The following is a 23,609-nucleotide window of genomic DNA, read 5'->3' as shown; positions in this document are numbered from 1 at the left end:
ATCAAAAGCTTTCTGAAAATCTAGATACACTATATCAACCGGTTCACCTTTATCCACGTGTTTATTCAGCCTTCAAAGAAATGAAGCAAATTAGTGAGGCAAGACTTCCCTTGGTTGAACCCATGCTGACTCTGTCCCATTAAACCATGTTTACATATTACTGACAGCAGATTAGCAATTTCATGCTTGAGTTCTTTGAGTATAGTGCTCTTTACCACTCACGCAGCTTAGTAAAAGGGCCCCTAGGATTTAGACAGGCTTGCAATATTCCTCTCTAAGAGACCCTTTGACTGCAGGAGCCCAGCTGTAGTTCCCACCCCCAGTGCAAGCTCCATTTCCAACACTACAAAAATATTTCTATTTTTATTGTGCTGGTGCTTACTTGGCGGTAATTGAGCAGCGTTGTGCACCCAATGGGTGGCAGTAAGTGCCCGCCCACACCCAAAAAAGGTCACACGGCAAGTGGTTCACTTACATCACCATCATTTCTTATCCAGCAAAAAAGACAGCCTTTTACCTGCTGTGGTCCAAGGGGGCCTCAGCGTGCATTAAAAACATATGTTGACGATTGCGCAGTCTCCTTTTTACCACAGCTTGGTAAAAGGACCCCTAATTGCTGGTTTATGCACCCTAAAACATGAACAGTGCTTGTAAAATAACTGCCTAAATGAGAAAGAAATATATCTCAGTGCTTACTATTGTCTTTGGCAAAGTATATTCCTGTTAGTAAATGAATGGGATATAAAAGTACAGATTAAAAAAAAAAACACACCACACTATCAAAATATTTTCAGTAAAGTGCATCAAACAATAGCCTCCTCTTACCTAAAACGTCCAAGCTTAAGATTCTATTACTTATTTCTTTGAAGGTTTGGAAAGCAGTTTCAAGTTCAAGCTTTTCAGTAACATTCTGCCAAGAAAAAGGAAGCAGGATATTTAGAAACTACTACTACTACTGAAAAGGACACAAACCAAGAGATCAAGCATTAATTAGGGATATGCACAGGGCAAAACTTTGTTTTAGGTTCTTTTGGCCTTTTCACACATTCATTTTAATACAAGTTTTTAAATATGCATTAAAACATTTTAAGATGTATTAATTAATAGGCTAACACATGCTATATTGATTTATTGCACATTAAGGGGGGAAGTTATCAACAAGGGCTGCCATTAAGATGGGTTACTTTACCATAACTCATGGTTTTTTTTTTTTTTAGCACAGGTCCCATTTTATGGAATGATATCTCGTTACTAATAACCTGGGTTAGATAACCCATCTTAACGGTAGCCCATGTTGATAACTTCCTCCCTTAGTCTGCAATAACAAACCAACTGAGCACCAATAAATGCACATCCTTAGTACTTATGAAAATAAAACTCAAGAGTGCAATCTAATTCAGTTAACTATTCATAGAAACATAGAAAAATGTAGTCAGATAAAGACCATATGGTCTATTCAGTCTGTCCATCCATGCCATCTACTCTCTCTATCAGTCCCTTAGAAATCCTATGCATTTTCACAACCTCTCTTGAATTCAGATACTGTTTTCATCTCCACCCCTTCCACCAGGAAGCCGTTCTACAAATTCACTACCCTTTCTGTGAAGAAATATGTCCTCGGGTTACTTCTGAGTCTATCTCCTTTCAACTTCATCTTATGTCCCCTCATTTCAAAGCTTCCTTTCAACTGAAAAAGAGACTTGCTTCCTGTGCATTTATGCCACATAAGTATTTAAGGGCCCCGTTTACAAAGGCACACTAGCGTTTTTAGCATGCGCTAACCGTGTAGATGCCCATAATATTCCTGTGGGCATCTATATTGTTAGAACGTGCTTATGTTTACTGCGCACTAAAAACGCTAACGTGCCTTTGTAAACAGAGTTCTAAATAGCTCTACCAATGTCAATAAATATCAATATCAAGATATTGAGTGAAGGAGTAGCCTAGTGGTTAGTGCAGCGGACTTTGATCCTGGGGAACTGAGTTCGATTCCCACTGCAGCTCCTTGTGACTCTGGGCAAGTCACTTAACCCTCCATTGCCCCAGGTACAAAATAAATAGCTGTATATATGTAAACCGCTTTGAATGTAGTTGCAAAATACCACAGAAAGGCGGTATATCCAGTCCCATTTCCCTTTCATATCTCCCCTCTCCAGCCTTTCTTCCAAAGTACACAAATTGAGATATTTATGAAAATTTCAAGCCCTGCTTTAGGGAACTGCTGATCGCACCCTAAAAAAAAAAAAGCCACAAATGTCACCTCCATTCATCTGGAATGAAGAATAATAAAGTATACACTGGCATATCTTGTCATTCATTCTATCATCATGGTTCTGTGTATGTTTTAATTATGAGCAAAAGCAAAATTCTTCAAAACTTATTAAGGTGTTGATTTCATCTTACATGCCAATCCACAAGCAGGGATTCTACAGACTCTTTGGTCCTCTGTGGAGCAATCCAGGTATCTAAGTTCGGTTTGACCTCATCCAGCAAGGCCAAAACTTTATGCCTTGAGTAATGATAATCTAGGAAGGTGCCAAATTTTTTGCTCTTGATGTTGTTAAATCTGAAAAACACCAAAATTAAACTTTGTTGGCAGGACAATCCCCAATAATGTAAACCAAATTTAATTTTAAAGCATTTGAAGATTCTGCATTAGGTACTGTAGCACAAAGAAGGTGATGCTGTAATAAATATTACTCCATCAGAACAAAGTAATAAATATCAACTAATAAAAAACCGAAATTGATTTTCCAGCTTCTCAGATTAGAAGCTTGTGGCAGGGATCTAAAAGTAAATTTAAGAGCAAGACTTGCAGCTTAGTGCTGAAAAGTTGCGATATTAAAAAATAAATTATTAATATAGGTTCTCTGCCAGTGCCATTCCTTGTATACAGTTCTACCATTGTTTGATATGCCCATTCAACATTTACTCAAATGTGCCTCTCACTAGTACTTGCAAATTAAGTACTATTTCAAAAGGGGACATTCCTTTTTGGGGCCCTTTTACTAAGCCACAGTAGGTACTAATATGTGCCTACTGCATGGCAAAAAAGCACTGCCATGGGAAGTGCTCAGGCATCCCATGGTAGAGTGCCCATCACCAGGTGCTAATCTCGTGCTGAAAAATATTTTTTATTTTTCAGCACAGGAGGCATGGCTATAAGTAGAGATTATGTGTGCCCTGTGTTAATTGGGTAGTGCAGGCACATTGCCATGCACTGCCCGATTATCGCAGGGTTAGCATAGAAGTTCTTAGCACTTACAAAATAAGTGGTTGGTAGGTAAGGGCTCCCACGGTAAGAGCCATGTGCTAATTGCAAAATTACCATGTGGCCATTAAAGACAAATGTGGAAATGCGGCCATTTTACTGCCGCTCTGACAACAGCGCCACCACTTTTTAGCGCAGCTTAGTAAAAGGGCCTCTGCTGAAAAATCTCTTTTCAGCACAGTAGCACATTCAAATATTATGTGGAGCAGGAGAAACAGGATACTATGTAGTTAATTTTATAACTACCCGCATCACTGAACACTGCAAACTTTCCACTCCTCATATTTTAACAGATTATGAAACAATATGCACAAGCTTTCATTTCAAAATTTACCCCAGAAAAATACCCACTGCTAGATTGTGCAGCCATTTTCTTCTGAGTTAAAATAAGCACAATACTTTCGAAAATTCTAAATTGTTGGTGTAGGTTTATTCCTGCCTCCCTGGACATCTCCCCCTACAGCAGATAACAGTGCATGCAAAATGGCTCAACGTGTCTATTTTTTGCCAGAAACAAGGCAAGCAATTTTGTAAAGGTTTCCTCAGGTAAAGTAGTGTTTTATCTGTACACATGGTTTTAAAACTTCCCTCTTTGGAAAGTTTGATATTGGTTTCCCTTTGAAAATCTGCACTAAACATGTACATTAAAGGCACTTTCATACTAAGGGGGTTGTTTACTAAAGCTTAGCTCGAGTTATCTGCAGCAGGGCCCAAGGCCCATAGGAATAAAATGGTCCCTGCTGCAGATAACTCGAGCTAAGCTTTAGTAAACGGGGGGGGTTGAAACCTGCATAAAATAGATGGAAAAAAATCCACAAGTTTATTTTTTGTCATTGGTTAAACATACAGTGAGACACAAATTGATTTGTGAGCTAGTACAACCTTCTTTTCAGTTCTTCAAGCTTGTCATCTGGTACCAGTTCTGCCCCTTTATCATCTTTATTCTCAAATGTCTGGAAGGTATCCCAGTGACTATCAAACTTAGCCATCAGGATCTGAAACAAAATGCGCTATGAGTCATACAGATCATAACCGAGTATATATATTTTTTTCTTACTACTATTATACCAATTCTCCACTTAAAATAATTTTGTCACTTTTGTTAGCCTACAACCACATAATGGAACTGAAGGGAGCAGACATGTTTGAAATGTTAACCATAATCTGTTCATTCTTCTGCTGCTGCTGTCACTTTCAGCCATAGTTACTAACATACACCACCTCTTTAATACCATTAATCCATATTGTTAGTGATTAGGTCCCACTGCATAAAATGGGACTTGTGATAAGATGTGTGCTTTAACAGTATTAACACAGGCCGAACCAGTAATGAACATAACTATGCCTGTTTGTTCTTAATCCTTTAAGAGCTCTATTCATCTAAGCATGTTAAAAACAAACATCACTATGCATTTGTATATAAGCCCTTAAGTTTAGTTTATTTTCAACAATGAGGTATATTCCAAAAAATGCTACCTTTATTAACTAGCTTATATTCACAGATCATTTGTGGTGGCCCCGGCGTGCACTACTCCACTCAGCCCATCCCAGGTACTCTCTCTCTCTCTCTCTCTCTCTCTCTCTCTCTCTCTCTCTCTCTCTCTCTCTCCTAAACACCCTCCTCTCTTTCCTCTATTGGGCACTTTCTCTCCCTCTTCTATTTACCCCTCTCCTCTGCCTCCCTCCCCTTCCTTTCCAAAAATACTCCTCCCCTGGCATTCTCTAAGCACACACTCACTTGATCTCCCTTCCCACTCTACAGGAAAGCACACATTCTCCCCCCTCCCCCCCCCCCAATCATCCCAGCATTCTTTCTTGCCCTACATTGTTGTTCTTTCTCTCCCCTTCACCCCCCTCAGCGCACAAACAAACTCCCTCTTTTTCCTTTCAGCCCCTTGGCACTCTCTTCCTCTTCACTCTCCTCCCCTCCCTGCTCCCACTCAGCTCCCATGGCAAGTTTCCTCCCAGGGTATCCTGACTTTTCAGCTCTTGCTAATTACATTTAGCAATCTACATCTCTGGATGGTCCAAACTGCCACATGCCTGCTGTGGTGGTAGTGTGCATGCACACCTACACTCCAGCAAGAGAGAGACACCATTTCCTGGCCTGCCCTCCCAAGCACATTGGGGGCAACTCTATAACTGGACGCCCCTTTGTAGGCACCCCAATGCTGCGCAGAGAACACCTATTCTGTAAGCTTCTGGGCGGCCGGATTCTGTTATAAAATAGTAGTGTAAACCTGCATTGGTGCACCACGTAAACGGCAGGTGTACACGAGTGTGCTGGATATGTGGCATTCAACGTGCATAAAAGTTGTGTGTATAAGTAGCAGCCCCACCCATACCTATGTGTACATCCCACTTGCAGTTATGCGCTGTAGCACTCACAGGTGCCCTTTGAGAATAGCGCATAGAGCAATTGCGCACATGACACGGGACCGGCTTAACCATTGGACCAGGTGAGGCTCTGGCCCATGGCACCAGCAACTAAGGGCGCCAAAATGCTCAGCCTATGACCTCACATGGTCCTACAGGTTAAACCTTTACTCCCCCCCCCCCCCCACCCTTGGTCTAGTCTCTCCTTCCCTCTTCCCCCTCCCTGTGGGTCTGGCACTGTTCCCTCACCTCTCTCACTCCGCCATTGGCTTGTAAAGTTTATGTTAGTCGCCAGTGGGAGCAGCAGCAGCAACAGCATGACAGGCTGCCTTTAGCCAGCCCAAAAGAGAGAGAGAGATGTCGAACCCCACTGGGGGAAGGGGAGAAGGGAGGGGGTACCGGAAGTGATGCTATGGGGGTGGGGGTCACAGCCAAAGCAAGTTGGCTCAGGGTACCACTATCTCTTGAGCAGGCCCTGACGTGACACTTCTCTATGCACTATCGCATGCAAAGCGAGCATAACTGCATACACTCAGTTATAGCATTGCCATTCACATGGGGGGTAAAATTTATAACAGGATGCCTCTGTAAGAAGTCCAAAAAGGTGCCTATTTTAAGCCTGTATAAAAGCAACACAGGCACCTAAGAATTTTTATAAATACGCTCCTGGATCCAGTCCCAATAGCATACAAATGCAGACACAAAACAGTTGACACCCGCTCTAAAGGTGTAATCATGTGAGTGTACTTTACATGTACGTGAGTGGTAGAGTGGCAGGTTTCCTAAAGATCACTCCTTCACTGAGGTTGCAGCTTAGGCAGCTTACAGCAAGTGAAATGAAACCTGCCACACCAGAGGCTGAGGGGTAGATGCACTAACCTTAACAAGCCAGCAACGTGGGTTTTAAACTGGTTCTAGCCAGTTTAACGTGCAAGTAGTACACTGGGACATGCACAAAAGGGCATTTTCCTGTCACGGTAGCAGCTAACGAAAATGGAATGCAGATGAGCAAATTAGTATTATAATGTGTAGAATTCATTGTCTAATGAGATGCACTACCGTTTTCCGATTGCCCTACCGTGGAAAACCTAACTGGAGGGGCTGCTGTGAGGGAATCGGAAGAAAAAAAAAAAAAGAGAAAGACTTCTAAATTTAACAAAAAAAAAATCGGGGGGAAAAAACGTCCAAGTGCTCGTCAGGGACATCCTTTATGGACATCCTTCACTCAAAACAACAACAACAAAAAAGGACGTCGTACTTCTTAATTTTACTCGACCCTGCTGCACCGGGCACACTGGGCGGCTTTAAGAGGAAGAGTTGCAGCTCGGGAGAGCGAGGCAGCTGACACTGCAGCAATCTGCAGCAACCTCAGCGTGTGTCGAGAGAAGCAACTCCTTTGCTCTGATCTAAAATCCGCCCTCGCCCGTCTCCTCTGGTACCAGCTGCTCGAAGATGTGGTCCATATGTCGGGGAGGCGGGCCGAGGCCCTACGGAGCCGCAGCTGCCAGTGCATCTGCAGCCCCTGCACTGAGAATCGCTGTTGCACGGCTGGGGATGCCATGATCGGGCTGGGGCAGCCCAGCTTCAGTGTCCGCCACCACCCCCAAAGGGCCCGCCTTTGCTTCCGTCTGTCCCGGCTGCTAACACCCCTTGTTGTGAAGGACGTCCATAAAGGACGTCCTTGGCATGCGCAGAGCAGCCAGCATAACGCTTGGATGCTCTGCGCATGCTCAGCTGGCCGACTGGCTTGGAAGGAAATCCCATGCAAATGAGCTAGCAGCGACCAGCTCATTTGCATGCGATTTCCTTGATGCATGCCCGTTTCTTATCGATTCGCTAAGGAATCGGTAATGGAAGGGCTCTTCCGTGGAGTTTAGTGCATCTAGCCCTGAGTCAGAATGGCTAGGAGGTGGTTAACCGCCCAGGAAGTGGTTAAATGCCCTGGAGCAGAGTGGATGAAAGAAGCCCTAAGTCTCCAGGAGTTCTGGCTTGGCTGCAGTACCTGAGGGGAACTCCAGGGAAGAGGAGTGGCCCCAGCTCACAACTTTACATTCCAGTGTGAAAAGAAGTCTTAAGTCTATGCCTCTAGGGATTCCAGGGTTGTGTGATCACAAGTGAAGTAACTGAAGACTGCCAAGATAGGCTAATTATCCCTTGGCTATTGGAACTGTGGTTATGAGGTTATAGAGGAAGTTATTGCATACTGAAGAGTGTAGCCAAGCCAGGAGCAGGCTACTGGAATTGGGACTGTGTTTGAGAGACTTTAATGAGGAAACAGGGCTGATTATTCTCCTTGTATGTTCATAAATAAAAGTATTTTGACTTTCTACCTGCAACCTGTGCGTGTGTGTAGCAGGTTTGTGTGAGGTCTTGCAGCCAGCCACGAGCCACGATGCCACAACTTGTATTTTATAAAATATGCACCCACGTTGCAACTCTGCAACTGTTCTACTGAAACTAAGCAGATTATGTAAAAGTAGATGCTAACTTATTGCACAATTTTATAAAACTCTAAATTAGAACAGGGATATTCAAAACAGTGGTTTTGAGGTAAGGTGTCTGCACCTGTATACTCCATTTCAGTAGTGAAGGAGAAGGGGAGTTTTTTATACCATTCGGTTTTCTCATATACCTATGAGTTTTTTCGTATGTTTTTTTTCTCGCTTTCTCCTCACTGGAACCTATGATATTATTCTACTCCTTAATATAATAGTGGATTTAGCAATATTTGCAGTGTTTTCCCTATTGGGAGTGTTTTGAGGTTCCTTGTTTGTTAATATGAGTATAAGGATCTTACTTGTTTGATCCTGGAGGTACAAGGTGAGACATCTGAAAAAACATATTTTCAAACCTTTTTTGAGATTTGGAATTTACAATTTTGTAAAAGCCTTTTTCTGCATGTACAACAGGCTTTACATGCAGAAAAAGCTTTACACAAGGTAAGGTATTAGATATTCCTGAAGTAACTACAGACTGTATAGTTAAGTGTATAGAAATTGGAGTAGTTTTGAAAATATAGGGGGTCTTTTACTAAGCAAAAGTAGCATTTTTAGCAAGCGCTGAATGCTAGAGACACCCATAGGAATATATGGGCGTCTCTAGCGTTTAGCGCACTCTTATTTTTAGCGTGCGCAAAAAACACTACCACCGCTTAGTAAAAGGCCCTAATAGATTGTGACTAAACGGTTGATGAAACAGTATGCAAAATGTTTTGGTTGTCTGGATATTTGCCTTTTCAGTTTAATGAAGTGCCTGTTTTTGGAAACATGCTAAATAATAATTTAGCCAATCCGCTAAAAGCACATAAAAAGCAAGTGTCTCTCTTGCTTTTTATGTACTTTTAGCGGATTGGCTAAATTATTATTTAGCATGTTTCCAAAAACAGGTGATAGTATAGTTCTAACGCTCATCCCTAAAAACTCTATAGATGTCTTACCCACGTGAGAAATTTCTTCAAATAGTTACAATAAACATTCACTTGAATGCAATGTGTGAGAAGTAGTGAGGATAAGGGAGTTTTTATAGATATTGTAAATTTAAGTTAACAAAGGAAATAAATAAATAAAGATTTGTTGAAAGTTCTAAAGATTAAGGACAAGTTACTGGGGAAAGTAAAAACTCTATAGAAGATTTACAGGATGTTGTAAACCATAGACCGGTGGTATCGATAAAGATCAAGGAGGGTTGGGTGGCAGTGTAATTAGATTATTTGTCTAAATTTGACTTGTTGCATTACTCACAATCAGGGTTCCGAAAGGGACAAAATACAGAGAGCATTTTGGGTGCACTGGTCACTCAAGGGAGATATATGTTGAGTAGAGGTCAAAATGCGATAGTTATTCAGTTTGATCTATCTAGCATGTTTGATTACTCTATTCTTTTAGCATTGTTGAGCAGTTTTGGTGTATCTTTGGCAGTAATGTAATAGTTCAAGGGATTTCTGATGGATAGGAATTATAGAGTTAAGATGGAGGGTGTTTTATCAGACCGTTGGATACAGTACTTGTTTGTGGGGTACTGCAGGGTTCGCCTCTTCCCCCCATCTTATTTAATGTCCTGTTACAGCCTTTAGGGAGAAGTTTGGAGCAGTTGAATATATATTTTTTTTACATATATGCTGATGATATCACTATACATTTATCATCTCCTAAAGCATAAATGGATATTTTGAGTGAAATTCAAAAATGCATCAATATAATTGAAAATAAGGAATTCTGACTGAAATTTAGGGCCCTTTTTACTAAGGTATGTTAGTGTTTTTAGCACGCCTATACTTAGCGCACACGCTAACCATGTAGGTGCCTATAGGGATATTGTTGGCACATACATGGTTAATGCATGTACATGTTTAACGCGTGTTAAAAAGGCTAACGCGCCTATAATGCTGCTTAGTAAACAGGGCCCTTAATCAGGAGAAGAGAAAATTCCTTTGGTTGGGCTCTCAAAAAGAAATTGCGGGTAAAGAAAATGTTTCTAACAATAAGTTGCAATTTAAACTAATTTTCTTTCAGCATTTTAGGAATTGAAGTGGATAGTAAATTGACAATGATTAATCAAATTAATAAGGTAGTAAAACATTCTTTCTTGTTATTAAAAAATTAAGATCGATTCATAAAAACTTTGAACAATCTTTTAGACTTATAGTACAATCTCTATTATTATCGAAATTAGATTACTGTAATGTGGTATATGTGGGATGCACCAATACTTTACTGAAGAGGTAGCAAACAATGCAGAATTTAACTATGAGTGATTTTTTTCTTTAAGACTGAATGTATCTATTACTCCTTATTATTATGAATTACATTGGCTCCAGGTTTTAGCAAGATGTCATTTTAAGCTGCGTACACTGGTTCATCCGACTCTACAAGGAAATATTCTTGTTTATTAGGTGGGATTATTCTCTGTATTGAAAAGACAATTTTTGAGGGGCAGATATCTTTGTTATTTTCCACAATTAAGTCGGTAAAATATCATAAACAACTTTCGGCTTCACTGTAGTTCTATTATTAGGTTTCAGTTTACTGTTTTCATGTTTACCTCATTTATTGTATTTATGTTTATTCTTGGTTATTTTACTACTGCTATGCTGTTAACAAAATTGTAAGTTTTATGTTAAACTGTATCTGCTATACACTGCCTTAGGTGAATCTCTTCATATAGGCGGTTAATAAATCCCAATAAATACATAAAATAAATAAATAAATAAAATGCCATATCATGCCACAACAATATGGAATTCTCTTCCTTCTTCTGTCCATTCTCTAAATCATTTGTGGTCTTTCCACAAACAATTGAAGACAGTTTTATTTACAAAATATATGAAAAGATTATATTTGGGTATTTTCAGGTTTTGTGAATTCCCAGATAATTGTTCTGGTTCTCTTTTAACTATATTATCCACATGGAACTGATCAGGTTATTGCAGAATAGAAGCTTTTGATGTAATGTATTGTAATAAAATTACCCCATATGAATAGGTAATTCATCTGATGTTTTATATTGTAATAACAGTCATGATTTCAAAATGCAGAAGTCAGTAACATATGTGTGTAACCAAACAAAACCACTAGTCCTTTTCACAAATAAACAATGACTAACAGGGCCATCATTTAAACAATATAATCGTGCACACAAAAAAAAATGTTGGCTTCCATATTTCCACCTTTGATTTATTGCAGAGCTTATCATAATGTGAGTTGTAAAACCTGCACTTGTGGTTGTGACCTGGCACGTACACCATAAAGACATCACTGGCTCACACTTTCTGGGGACATGGCCATAGAAAGATTAATAAATGCTTCTTTATAGCTTACTCTTGAGATTCTTGAAAAGGATTTTTTTGTTTCCTGATTAAGGTTAGTGAGATATCACTCATCTTATCAGCCTAAGATCAGCCCTGACGGGCACAGCAAGCCTCAGGTTCAGCTGCTATGGTTTCTAAATATTGTGTTCTATTTTTTACAGGATTTTATGCTAGTGTTTTCATTACTACACTTAGATCTGTATACAGCTCTGGGTGTCTTTTAGACTGAGGAAGCAATATTTGCACATTTCTTTAAAAAAATACAAATATTATTTTTGCCACTGTACAGAAAAAGCATAATTTAACCTTATATGCTGCTTCCATTTTTTGGAGAAGAGTCATTGCTTCATGGTGATCTTGTGGTTCAGGAAAACCTCTTGACAGCAAACTTTCAGTTTCTTGGAGCCAGACTTCAATGTTATTAAGGGGCTGCGGTAAACTAAGATCCAGCTTCACTTTCCAGTCTGCAATCTTGAGAGAGAAGGGAAGAATTTTATACTTTTTACTAAATGTGACAGATATACAATTATCCCTAAATGCTTAATACACGGGAGGAGCTACATGCAGAACTGTTTGTACAAGTATATACGAGTCTAATTTTTGTATGCAGATACATTGACAGTTGCAACAGCAGACCACAGTCGACAACAATGGAGGTGTCATGGCCAAGAGGTTTAAAGAAATCAGCATGGTTATTAATGTAAAATGGGGCACATTCCGGAAAAACCTCAGGCTCTATAGAAAAATTTTTCATTCTGGTTTATAAAATAAATTAAAATGCCGGCCATGTCTGGATAGGGTGGACAGCCACAAGCTGGTGTTGACTCGGGGCATGGATAGGATTTTTTAAATTAAGGTCACAGCGATAGACAGGGAAGGCTGAGGTAAAACAATTTAAAAGGAAAGGCGAAATGAGGCGTAGGTAATAGTTGGGAGAAGGTATGCAGGAGGTGAGAGGCATGGGGGGGGGGGGGGAGCAGTGGCCTTACCGGGATCTCATTTGAAGTGGGACAGCAGACCAGTCCCTGGGGAGGGCATTGGAGCAAAATAAAGGAGATGGTACAATGAAAGCACAGCAACATTTTAATTGAATCAGCTGAACAACAGTAAAGGCTAACTTTCTGTACAAGGAATATTAAGTGGTGTCTTTTTAGGCCAATATATCTGCCACCCACAAGTGAATGTTTAACTGGCTTACCCACAGATTTTTAGAAATTAAAATGGATAATATTGGGCCATTTAGGGGTCCTTCTACTAAGTCGCAGTAAAAAATGGCCTGTGGTAGTGTAGGCGTGTGTGTTGGGCGCACGCCGGGCCAGTTTTTGCCACATCTACAAAAAATGTTTTGGGTTTTTTTTTTTAATGGGACGGGAAAAGGACCTGTGGCAAGAATGAAACCAGCGCGCACCCAAAACCGGCCTGAGCCCTTAACGTCACCCATTGATCTAGCGGTAAAGGCTCAGGCGCTACACGCGGGGTGACCAGTTGGTGTGCGCCAAGTGCCAATTACCGCCGGAACCGGTGGGCACCAAGTGTCAATTACGGCTGGAACTGGTGCGCGTAGGAGGAAATACTTAAATAATTCATCCAGGCATTATGGGCACATGCCAAATCTGAAATTACCACCAGGAAGGTGTGCTGGCCTGGCAGTAGTCTATTTTGGCATGTGTTGCACGTGTGTACAGCCTACCGCAGCTTAGTAAAAGGGCCCCTTAAATTGCTAAATGGCCAGATATTGTTCATTTAATTATGGGCTGGGTTTGGAGCAGGTGAGGGTAGGTTTTAAAATTATTCATTTAGAGGCAATATTCGGCTGCCAAAAAGATCATTTATATATGCAGGCCTAAATTAAAGAAATAGTGCCAGCAGAGTGGCCACAGTCCCTGTATATCTTGTCACCACCATCTATACTGACAGCAGCACTGAATATGCCTAATAAATTAAGAAGCCTTTTACTAAAAAGCATTAAGCACTGAACATACGGAAACAGGCTTCTGCACAACCACATTAAGGGGTTTTGTGGTATTTTGACTATTTCTGCGTGTTTAAACTGTGCACATAATAGCCAGCTCTGTGGGTGCTTGAGCACTCCCAATATTGAGCAAAATCCTTAACTCTGTCCAGGGAGAGGTAACATCCATTGGGTTTAGCATCCCCATCATTTTGAAAAGTTGGCTCCTAATACTGTGTGTTACTGAAATTTTCAAAATTTTTTCTGTCAGGCGGTGTGGCACGGGCAAAGAGTAGGCATAGAAGGTTTAGCCAGATAAGTGGCTATTGCAGAGTTAGGGGCACTTTTAGTAAAGGGCAGTAGGGTACCGCATGGGTAGCATGTGGCAAAACAGCCCCACCGCAGGGTGTGCTGAGGCATCCCACGGTATTGCTGTCATCAGAACACCCCGATCCCCATGCTAGAAAATAGAAATTATTTTCTAGCGTGGGAAGAGGAGTAGACATGCTCTGCAGTAATCGGGCAGCACATGGCCATTGCCGTGTGCTGCCCGATTAACACAAGATTAGAACATGAGCCCTTACTACCAACTAAATAGGTGGCGGTAAGGGCTCAGGCGGGAATGGCAGAGTACTAATTATGAAATAAGTGCATAGCCATTACTGACACAAATTACAATTCCAGCAATTTTCTACTGTGCTAGAAAATGTCCAGAGCTCATGGTAAACCCAAGCGCTCATTGCAGTGCTGGCCACTTTCTAGCATGGCTTGGTAAAGGAACCCCTTAATTCAGGACCACTTACCGCCTCCTATATAGGAGACAATAGGTTATTTTGTATTAATTTGGAGCAGTGTTAATCTAAATGTTCACACATGACCTGTAATAAAAAGTACTGGGAATGTCCCTTCCTGATTCTGTGTTAGTTTTTGGGCTTGCTGCATGCAAATATTCTGCATTATAGTGCATTAAGCCCAAAACATAATGCATTTTAGTAGAAGGGTCCCTAAATTCTGACAGTTAATTTCACACAGTCAATGTGCCAGCTCAAAATCCAGCCATTTCATTCCAAGACAGTTTCTATAAAGCAATAGTGTAACTCTAGGGTGCCCAATGAAAACTTCTGGCATTTCCTGGGTGCTGAAGTAACTCAGACTTTGCTTTCGTAACTCAGTAAGAACGCAAAGGCATCTCTTAAATATCTTTAATGAGCAATGCATTATCCTATAAAGCGAATGCTACATACCTGTAGAAGGTATTCTCCGAGGACAGCAGGCTGATTGTTCTCACTGATGGGTGACGTCCACGGCAGCCCCTCCAATCGGAACACTTTCTAGCAAAGTCCTTTGCTAGTCCTCGCGCGCCGATGCGCACCGCGCATGCGCGGCCGTCTTCCCGCCCGAACCGGCTCGTGCCGGCCAGTCTCATATGTAGCAAGACAAAGACAAGGGAAGACACAACTCCAAAGGGGAGGCGGGCGGGTTTGTGAGAACAATCAGCCTGCTGTCCTCGGAGAATACCTTCTACAGGTATGTAGCATTCGCTTTCTCCGAGGACAAGCAGGCTGCTTGTTCTCACTGATGGGGTATCCCTAGCCCCCAGGCTCACTCAAAACAACAACCATGGACAATTGGGCCTCGCAACAGCAAGGACATAACTGAGATTGACCTAAAAAATTTACCAACTAACTGAGAGTGCAGCCTGGAACAGAACAAACATGGGCCTAGGGGGGTGGAGTTGGATTCTAAACCCCGAACAGATTCTGAAGCACTGACTGCCCGAACCGACTGTCGCATCAGGTATCCTGCTGCAGGCAGTAATGAGATGTGAATGTGTGGACAGATGACCACGTCGCAGCTTTACAAATCTCTTCAATAGTGGCTGACTTCAAGTGGGCTACTGACGCTGCCATGGCTCTAACATTATGAGCCGTGACATGACCCTCAAGAGCCAGCCCAGCCTGGGCGTAAGTGAAGGAAATGCAATCTGCTAGCCAATTGGATATGGTGCGTTTTCCCACAGCCACTCCCCTCCTGTTGGGATCAAAAGAAACAAACAATTGGGCGGACTGTCTGTTGGGCTGTGTCCGCTCCAGATAGAAGGCCAATGCTCTCTTGCAGTCCAATGTGTGCAGCTGACGTTCAGCAGGGCAGGAATGAGGACGGGGAAAGAATGTTGGCAAGACAATTGACTGGTTCAGATGGAACTCCGACACAACCTTTGGCAAGAACTTAGGGTGAGTGCGGAGGACTACTCTGTTATGATGAAATTTGGTGTAAGGGGCCTGGGCTACCAGGGCCTGAAGCTCACTGACTCTACGAGCTGAAGTAACTGCCACCAAGACAATGACCTTCCAGGTCAAGTACTTCAGATGGCAGGAATTCAGTGGCTCAAAAGGAGGTTTCATCAGCTGGGTGAGAACGACATTGAGATCCCATGACACTGTTGGAGGCTTGACAGGGGGCTTTGACAAAAGCAAACCTCTCATGAAGCGAACAACTAAAGGCTGTCCTGAGATCGGCTTACCTTCCACACGGTAATGGTATGCACTGATTGCACTAAGGTGAACCCTTACAGAGTTGGTCTTGAGACCAGACTCAGACAAGTGCAGAAGGTATTCAAGCAGGGTCTGTGTAGGACAAGAGCGAGGATCTAGGGCCTTGCTGTCACACCAGACGGCAAACCTCCTCCACAGAAAGAAGTAACTCCTCTTAGTGGAATCTTTCCTGGAAGCAAGCAAGATGCGGGAGACACCCTCCGACAGACCCAAAGAGGCAAAGTCTACGCTCTCAACATCCAGGCCGTGAGAGCCAGGGACCGGAGGCTGGGATGCAGAAGCGCCCCTTCGTCCTGTGTGATGAGGGTCGGAAAACACTCCAATCTCCACGGTTCTTCGGAGGACAACTCCAGAAGAAGAGGGAACCAGATCTGACGCGGCCAAAAAGGAGCAATCAGAATCATGGTGCCTCGGTCTTGCTTGAGTTTCAACAAAGTCTTCCTCACCAGAGGTATGGGAGAATAAGCATACAGCAGACCCTCCCCCCAGTCCAGGAGGAAGGCATCTGATGCCAGTCTGCCGTGGGCCTGAAGCCTGGAACAGAACTGAGGGACTTTGTGGTTGGCTCGAGATGCGAAGAGATCTACCAAGGAGGTGCCCCACACCTGGAAGATCTGTCGCACTACACGGGAATTGAGCGACCACTCGTGAGGTTGCATAATCCTGCTCAACCTGTCGGCCAGACTGTTGTTTACGCCTGCCAGATATGTGGCTTGGAGCACCATGCCGTGACGGCGAGCCCAGAGCCACATGCTGATGGCTTCCTGACACAGGGGGCGAGATCCGGTGCCCCCCTGCTTGTTGATGTAATACATGGCAACCTGGTTGTCTGTCTGAATTTGGATAATTTGGTGGGACAGCCGATCTCTGAAAGCCTTCAGAGCGTTCCAGACCGCTCGTAACTCCAGAAGATTGATCTGCAGATCGCGTTCCTGGAGGGACCAGCTTCCTTGGGTGTGAAGCCCATCGACATGAGCTCCCCACCCCAGGAGAGACGCATCCGTGGTCAGCACTTTTTGTGGCTGAGGAATTTGGAAAGGACATCCCAGAGTCAAATTGGACCAAATCGTCCACCAATACAGGGATTTGAGAAAACTCGTGGACAGGTGGATCACGTCTTCTAGATCCCCAGCAACCTGAAACCACTGGGAAGCTAGGGTCCATTGAGCAGATCTCATGTGAAGGCTGGCCATGGGAGTCACATGAACTGTGGAGGCCATTTGGCCCAGCAATCTCAACATCTGCCGAGCTGTGATCTGCTGGGACGCTCGCACCCGCGAGACGAGGGACAACAAGTTGTTGGCTCTCGTCTCTGGGAGATAGGCGCAAGCCGTCCGAGAATCCAGCAGAGCTCCTATGAATTCGAGTTTCTGCACTGGGAGAAGATGGGACTTTGGATAATTTATCACAAACCCCAGTAGCTCCAGGAGGCGAATAGTCATCTGCATGGACTGCAGGGCTCCTGCCTCGGATGTGTTCTTCACCAGCCAATTCTCGAGATATGGGAACACGTGTACCCCCCAGTCTGCGAAGTGCCGCTGCTACTACAGCCAAGCACTTCGTGAACACTCTGGGTGCAGAGGCGAGCCCAAAGGGTAGCACAAAGTACTGGAAGTGACGTGTGCCCAGCTGAAATCGCAGATACTGTCTGTGAGCTGGCAGTATCGGGATATGTGTGTAGGCATCCTTCAAGTCCAGAGAGCATAGCCAATCGTTTTCCTGAATCATGGGGAGAAGGGTGCCCAGGGAAAGCATCCTGAACTTTTCTTTGACCAGATATTTGTTCAGGGCCCCTAGGTCTAGGATGGGACGCATCCCCCCTGTTTTCTTTTCCACAAGGAAGTACCTGGAATAGAATCCCAGCCCTTCTTGCCCGGATGGCACGGGCTCGACCGCATTGGCGCTGAGAAGGGCGGAGAGTTCCTCTGCAAGTACCTGCTTGTGCTGGAAGCTGTAAGACTGAGCTCCCGGTGGACAATTTGGAGGTTTGGAGGCCAAATTGAGGGTGTATCCTTGCCGGACTATTTGGAGAACCCACTGATCGGAGGTTATGAGAGGCCACCTTTGGTGAAAAGCTTTCAACCTCCCTCCGACTGGCAGGTCGCCCGGCACTGACACTTGTATGTCGGCTATGCTCTGCTGGAGCCAGTCAAAAGCTCAGGCCAGACTACAGGCCTGAGGGCGGTGCCCAGCCCCCAGACACTGAAGACAGGACGCGTGCCTGTCAGTGAGCGAGATTACCCGGGCGTACTGGGTGCACTTCTTGAAACCGCTGGAAGACTTCGATGTCATGGGCGGAAAAATCGCGCCGGCGAGATCAAAACTCGAAATGGCGAAAATGGCACCGCAAAAATAGGGGGAAGAAAAACTTCGACTGAGGCCTAAATAGGGCCTACCCCGACGACGAAAGAAAACTTACCAGGGCAAAAACTAGAAGTACGGGAAGGGAGAAAACCATAAAGGTCTCCTTCCGACACCTTTTTTTTTTTTTTTTTTTTGAAGAATGAAGTCGATAAACGACGCGCGAGGTCAACTTTGGGGCGCGAACGGCGAAACACGACCGTACCGAGCGCGGACAAAAGAAGACTGGCCGGCACGAGCCGGTTCGGGTGGGAAGACGGCCGCGCATGCGCGGTACGCATCGGCGAGCGAGGACTAGCAAAGGACTTTGCTAGAAAGTGTTCTGATTGGAGGGGCTGCCGTGGACGTCACCCATCAGTGAGAACAAGCAGCCTGCTTGTCCTCGGAGAACTTATTTCTTACAAATTATCCACTGCCAATATTACATAAGTAAATTGCTGCTTTAACCTGTGAAGTCAGATTCTCCAGTGCCTGTTTGATTTGTAGATGGTCTTTGGTCTGCTGAGTCTCTTTCATGACTGGTACATAGGACCTTTTTTGATCATTAAACCTCTTCATAAATAAAAGGATTGCCTATGATTAGAACAGAAAACAGTTTTTTTTTTTAAAGATGCCAAAAAAACATGATGTTAAAATACAGAATGAAAAACAATCAGTGAAACATGACTTTGGTACGTGGTTTGTCAGGTTTAAAATAACATTAAATATTTTGATTCCTATGATAAGTGTCTCTGGGGTCCTTTTACTAAGGTGCGCTGAAAAATGGCTTGCGGTAGTGTAGGTGTGGGATTTTGCCGTGCACTGATCCATTTTTCAGCGCGTCTCTAAAAAAGGCTTTTTTTTTTTTAATTTTTGCCGTAAATAGACTTGCAGCAAAATCAAAATTGCCGCAAGTCCATTTTGGGTCTGCGACTTTACTGCCAGCCATTGACCTAGCAGTAAAGATTCATGCGGTAACCAGATTCCAATGACCTACGCGCGCCAAATGCCACTTGGCACGCGTCCGATACGCGCGTCTGAAATTAAAACCTCAAGAAGTTAGTGGAAGAGGAATGGCAAGCAGATTAGAAGTCGATGAATGAAAAGAATGAGACAGGGTGTAGAGAATCGGGAGATTATTAATGCTAGCAGGAGCAGAGGGAAAGCGACCTTTAAATTTAAAATCCTGCTATTTGTTTTTAATTATAAGATCCAAATACAACAATCCAAAAATATTCTATACTGCAACTACTTATGTCTGTTTTAAATACTTCTGAAAAAGAAATGTTTTCAAATATTTTCAGAACACTACATAAAAAACAGCAGGGACAGAAGTAGGTTGTTGTTTAACTAATGGTATTGTATTCCAAAAATCAGCTGCTTGAAAAGAAAAAGATCTTTCTAAGATTTTTTTTTAAATAAACTTCCTTACATCACAGAAAATTTAATAAAAAATAACAAAACATTAACCTTAAAAGCAAAACATGATAATGTAAACAATATTCTCACAGTTACAGATAACCAGTGTGGTCTCATAAGCACGGTTGTAACCTGACCAAATTTTTTCAATTTAAAGAGTAATCTAGCAGTTGTATTCTGAAGTAGATGGATTTTTCTCTCAACTTCAGTGAAAGCATAGAAAAAATACCTCTGGGAAATTCTAGGTATTACAGATGTGAATTCAGTATTTATTTATTTATTTATTTATTTGATTGAATTATATTCCACCTAAAAAAAAAAAACTAAAAGGGCCCTGTTTACTAATCTGCACTGTAGGCGCACAAACCTTTTAGCACGCACTAAAAATTAGCGCGCACTAACAATAGAGACACCCACCTACAGTGCAGCTTAGTAAACAGGGTCCTAAGCGGATAAAAAAATATATAAATCAAAAACAAATACGTTTCCTCTAATTCGATGCCTGAGACAGAGGTGAGGAAGGGCCCTGTTGGAGACAATTTAGATTTAATAGCTTTTTTGGGGAGGAATGATACCTCCAGCAGGGCTACGTGCCTTGCCACCTTTATTAATGAGATGAATAAGATAAATATTCTTAAGCTGTTCTTTAAGAAGAAATTTCTGTTCTGCAGACAAAATGTGAATATGTTTCCAGAGCAACCCATATGTGTACAAGACAATTTTTGTCTTTGAAGTCTAGGGTTTTGCAGCTGCATGGGATCAACATTTCCCTGCAAATGTTTAATTACCTGTCAGAAGAATAAGTACTTTTTTTTGGGGGGGGGGGGGATCTTCTTCATTTAGGGCCTCTTTTATCAAGTTGCGCTAGTGGCTCCCGGTGTACCATTCACTTTGAATGGACTCCATCAGAATTGCCGCACAAGAACCGCTAGCATGGCTTGATAAAAAAGGCACTTAGAGAATTTCATAACAGATAAATGATGGTAAATGAAGGTTACATTTTCTGTGTTAGATATAAGCCTTTTGGGGGGGGGGGGGTCATTGTAAGTTAGGTCTTTATTATAGGATAAGGCATAAATATCTCTATAATAAGGACTTCCATTTGAATTATTTCTCTTGTATTTTAATTGTTCCTATTTTTTGTTGCTATTATTTCTAAGTTACTTATGGAGTATATTAATTTTGGAAATAAAAAAAAGATATATTAAACAGCATGGAACACACCATTTCCTACCCAAAATGGGAAAAAAAAACACCCTACAAAATTTTGTTAGAATGTGCTAAACAAAGGAAAGAACCAAAAAAAAAATAGGTAAATGAAATAAAAGGATTTTCCATTTATGCCTCTAAGTATTCAAGGGTACTGAAAATTTTTGTGCTCTTAACAAGGGAATGGTTAGGTGCAGCTATACCAGAAGATACCATTCTTAGGGGGTCCATCACAAAGGCGCAGTAGCACTTTTAGCACTCTAAACGCTAGAGACGCCCATAGGAATATATGGGTGTCTCTAGAGTTTACCACATACCGTATTTTTCGGACTGTAAGATGCACCGGACCATAAGATGCACCTAGGTTTTAGAGGAGGGAAATAGGAAAAAAAATATTTTGGACTATAATTTTTGTTAGTGAAAATCTATATACATAAATCTCACCTCGAACGTTCTGAAGCTCACTCCAAGGCACTGAAGCACTGAACTCCTGTAGTCTTCATAGGCTAGGCTATCAGGAGGACCAGTCACCCTCACTCATAGACCTACCCTCAGCCACGCCCCATCTACTATAATAAAACTCACCCTCAACGTTCTGAGGACACTGACGTCAGTGAAGCCAAGCCCTGACTTCCTTCAAAAAGGTTCGAAGGTTCGTGGTGATAAGCCACCAAAATCACTCCGGGCCCCGCCCTCGAGGGCGGAGCTATTGCAGAACAATGAAGGGGTTGGCAGGGAGGGAGGCGGGGGGGGGTGGGAAATCCCTCCGGGCCCCACCCTCGCGTCAAACGTCATGACGTTGGGGGCGGAGCAATGGCAGAACAACGAAGGGGTTGGCCAGGGAGGGAGGGAGGGAGGGTGTTGGCGACGAAAACCTTGCTAGCGCCCGTTTCATTTGCTCAGAAACGGGCCTCTTTTACTAGTTTGTGAATAAAGGATGAACAGGATCGAGTCTTTAAAAAGACTGTCTTCCCTCCAGCCAGCACAACACACAGACTCCTGATGCAGCACTTTGCCAAAACACGGTCCCATGTCAAGTATCATTTTAGAACGGAATAAAGATCTCTTTTATTCATCACGTCTCCTCGGGTATTGGAAGAGTCCTGTTGATCACGCTACTTCCCTGTTCTTGTGTTGTTTATTGCTCCACATAATAGTTTTCTTTTTTATTTGATTTTAAGTATATGTTAATATCCCTGCACTGCAATTCAAGCCAGCAATCTTCTTTTACAGATCAGATATGAGTTTAACTTGTTAGGCAGACCTGTCATCTACTATGTTACTATGTTAGATGCACTACTAATCACTGCTAAGCCACAGCATTTAAAATAGACTCACCTGATAGCTCTTTAAATAATTTTCATGTTCCATGTCAACAAACAACTGTTTTAACTTTTGTTCCTCCAAAGCCAGCCAAGCCAAAATTTCGTTTACTTTTTCCTAGCAATTAAGAAAGAAAAAAATAAATAACTCCAGAATCTTAGTTTTTCCATTGTTCTGCTATTAAATAACATGCTTTCAAACTTTTTCTTTAGTGTCAAAAACCATGCAAAAAAGCCATTTGTTTAAAAGTACCTAGTTATATAGGTTAGGAGAGGTCACTGAGGGAGTTCTACCCAGTTTTATTCTACAACTCTGCTTTGCACTGTTTTTTTCTACTTTTCACTTAGCAAATTTGCATTTCAAGATTACTTTCAAGAAAACGGGAGGGATAAATCTGAAATACAAAATTGACCCAAGAAAAAGAATAGATGCAAGAAAAGGAAATCTAGTCATTAAAAATACAAGGTAGAATGTGTGACATGTGATAGTCCAAATAAAAAGTGCCCAACCCATCATATGCAACTCAAGATACTACCAAAGGAACCCCTACAACCCAATTACGGTTAATAGAGTCAAGAATTGCCCATTGCTGGTTCAAGCTTTACTACTACCTAGGCTGGACTACTATAATGTTGTGTACATTTCTGGTACCAAAACCTTGATTAAAAAATTACAGTTAGTCCAGAATACAGCAGCTCAGTTAATATTTTCATCAAGTAGATTCGAATCAGCTTCATTATTATTGCAGAGTCTTCACTGGCTCTCTATATATGCAAGGTCCTGAATTTAAGCTTTGTGTGTTAACACTTAAGACTATATATGGTGAGGCTCCTCTATATCTATGGATTGGATTATTCTATTACACATGAAAGCTGGAGCCAAAACTCGGAACTTAATGTTATTGGCTTTTCACACTATCAGACGGATTATTAAACAAAGGATGTTTGATTCTTCTCTTTACTATCAAGTTATCTCTACATGGAATGGGTTATCTTCACAAATTCGGACCTTAACTAATAACTATGTTTTTAGAAAGGCTCGTAAGACATTTTTGTTCACAGAATCAATATGAGACAATTGTCAAATATGTTTGTGCTTGATGATTTGTAATGCGGTATGTACAGAATTTCTGCTATTTTTCATACATTGTGATCCAAAGTGAACCATTCGTGGTATTTGCGGAATATAAGCAGTGCATAACATAACATAACTGACAGAGATGCAAAAAATCATTTGGGTCAATATTTAGAAGGACTTATACTTTTAGGGGTCACCACTAAACATACAAATCCCCTGTCTGAAGATTTTCAACAGCACTACATGGATGGCATCATTGCAAATATGTCTGTCACAGACATA

General features: G+C 42.3%; 1 protein-coding gene across 1 annotated transcript in view; it reads right to left on the bottom strand.

The window, feature by feature from the left end:
- The window catches only part of LOC115477096 (nesprin-2-like), a 119,511-nt gene extending 115,870 nt beyond the window's left edge, over positions 1 to 3,641 (bottom strand). The window contains exons 1-3 of the mRNA XM_030213712.1: positions 3,619 to 3,641; positions 2,404 to 2,566; positions 826 to 910 (exon numbers count right to left, since the gene is read on the bottom strand). Of these exons, the coding sequence (XP_030069572.1) occupies positions 826 to 910; positions 2,404 to 2,566; positions 3,619 to 3,641 (271 nt within the window). The remainder of the gene's footprint in view (positions 1 to 825; positions 911 to 2,403; positions 2,567 to 3,618) is intronic.
- Positions 3,642 to 23,609: the final 19,968 nt, after the last annotated feature.

The sequence above is a fragment of the Microcaecilia unicolor genome, chromosome 9 (genome assembly GCF_901765095.1).
Source record: "Microcaecilia unicolor chromosome 9, aMicUni1.1, whole genome shotgun sequence".
Lineage (NCBI taxonomy): Eukaryota > Metazoa > Chordata > Amphibia > Gymnophiona > Siphonopidae > Microcaecilia > Microcaecilia unicolor.
Note: the sequence above shows the minus strand (reverse complement) of the source record. Positions and strands in the feature narration are given on the sequence as shown.